This window comes from Pteropus vampyrus, unplaced genomic scaffold (genome assembly GCF_000151845.1).
Source record: "Pteropus vampyrus isolate Shadow unplaced genomic scaffold, Pvam_2.0 Scaffold211, whole genome shotgun sequence".
Taxonomy (NCBI): Eukaryota; Metazoa; Chordata; class Mammalia; order Chiroptera; family Pteropodidae; genus Pteropus; species Pteropus vampyrus.
In genome coordinates, this window is record NW_011888992.1 from 822,682 (window position 1) to 824,688 (window position 2,007).

At 61.0% G+C, this 2,007-nt stretch overlaps 1 protein-coding gene across 1 annotated transcript in view; it reads left to right on the forward strand.

Moving 5' to 3' along the window:
* The first annotated feature begins 212 nt into the window (after window positions 1–212).
* INPP5A (inositol polyphosphate-5-phosphatase A) overlaps window positions 213–2,007 on the forward strand; it is a 37,393-nt gene continuing 35,598 nt past the window's right edge. The window contains exon 1 of the mRNA XM_023538046.1: window positions 213–363. Coding sequence (XP_023393814.1) covers window positions 213–363 — 151 coding nt within the window. The remainder of the gene's footprint in view (window positions 364–2,007) is intronic.

The following is a 2,007-nucleotide window of genomic DNA, read 5'->3' on the forward strand; positions in this document are numbered from 1 at the left end:
AGTGTCTGAGACAGGAGGTGGCCTCTCAAAGACGAGAGCCGCTCGCGTGGGGACACTTACGAGAACTTCGCCCGCCCGCCTCCCTCCGTGCCCCGTGGAGGCTGTGGCTGCAGGCCTGTGACTTCTCCAGACTGATGCCTCTCGAGGGGCCGAGGGACCGTGTGCCCCTGTGACGAGGACCCCATGGCTGGGCACGGGTTGTGGCAGTGGGTATGGCGGGCGCCACTTGGCTGGCCTGGCTGGAGGACCGTGTCCTGGCACCTCGGAGCATCACTCACGAGTGCACCGTGCTGCCGGCCAGCGGGCCAGTCGCCGAGGGCCCTGGGCGCACCGATCGTGGGGACTTCGCCGATGCCCCAAAGGGTCACCCATGCTGACCCTGACGCTGGTTCCGGCCGCGCTGCAGACCCCCTTCCCACCTTCCCTCGTGGTCTTCCCGCGTCCCTGCCCCAAGTACGTTGGGGACAGGCTGTCTCACCGCAGCCCCCTCGTGCGTGCCAGCCGACATCAGCACGGTGCGACCGTGCCCCCGGGGGCCACCAGCCCCACCCGGCCAGCGCGCACACCAGCTCATCTGTCTCCGGTGACAGTAAATGGGTCCGTTTACTTAGAGCGGCTTAAATAAACGTATCGTACACCATTCCGCTGGACGTTTCGAGACGAGGGAGAATGTTCGGGAACTCTAGACCACTCTGCCTTGTTGCAGTCATTACTGTTGTTGCTGTTTCTGCCATTTCAAGCTGTTCGACAGAGAATGAGTCTCTGTCAGATCCGAGGAACAGAAACTGGCGTTGGTCGATTCCTGACTGTACAGAAACCCACTGTGCTCAGTAGTCAGGGAGCAGAAGAGCAGCAGGGCCGGGCTGCTCGGATGCGTGGAGGGACGGGGACATCGTGGCCATCGGGGTCAGAGCCCAGGGGTGGCCCCTCGGGCTCTGCTCGCAGACGCCGTCAGCCGGCCTGAGGCGGCCCCTGAACACTCAGCCTGCGACTCCCTGTGGGACACTGTCCCTGTCGTCGGACGTCTAATCTGCAGCTTCCGGCATCAGCGCGTCCGTGGCCCCTTCCTCGCCAGGCGGGCCTCTGTGACATGGCAAGTGTCACCGCGGTTTGTCACATAATGAAATCACCTGTCAAAACAGAAAGACACTTCGTTTTCAAGGCCCAAAAAATTGATTTTTATGGCTGTTCTTGTAATTCCCTTTTTGAATTAGGCACACGATATTGATGTGGGCCTACTTTTTAATCATAATAGCTCCTGACAAGGTAATTAATTTTCAAACAACTCTTTTTTCCTCCTGGTCCAAATGGCACTCTATTGAAATTAAAAGTGAGAGCCACGAGGCCGCGGGCCTGGCACTCAGGCGATTGCCTCGGCCGTGACGGCCCCCTGCCCCCCGCCCCCCGCTGCCATTGTTATTAATGGGCTCGGGCTTCGTAGGGAGCAGGCACGGACTGGGGCAAAGTCGAGGCCTTTAATGACAGTGTGACAAGGTCCTGGGCATGCGGATGGAGTCGCTTCCCCACACCGCAGGCCCGGCCAGCCTGTCGCTGTCACCCAGCACCCGGCCCTGTGTGTGGGCCGCGGCGGGAGGCGGTCGGGCCAGCCCGGGGCTGGGGAAGGTCGCGTCTTCCCTCTGAGCTCAGCCAGATACTAAACGTGAAATCTGTTAGTGTTTTAAAGAGGACTTCATCTCAGAATGCTGTTTCATTAGCCAAACGGTCGTTCGCGTCCTTGATCCGCATGGGGGTGTCAGCTGTCTGCAGTCTGTGCCCCCCGACAGCACCAGGCGGGAAGTCACTCCGGTATCCCATAAACGGGCTTGGCCGGGCCGTGACATCCTTGATTTGGCACCCCGCCCCCAGCCTCCCGTAACCCCCAGGGGCGTCACTCAGCGGTCTCAGGACACAGGGAGGCCGGGCACAGGGTGGTTGTCAGCTTGAGGCCCGAGCAGGCCCAGTGTCTCAGAGCTCAGACCTCGGGCCGGGGCATTGGCTCCAGAAACA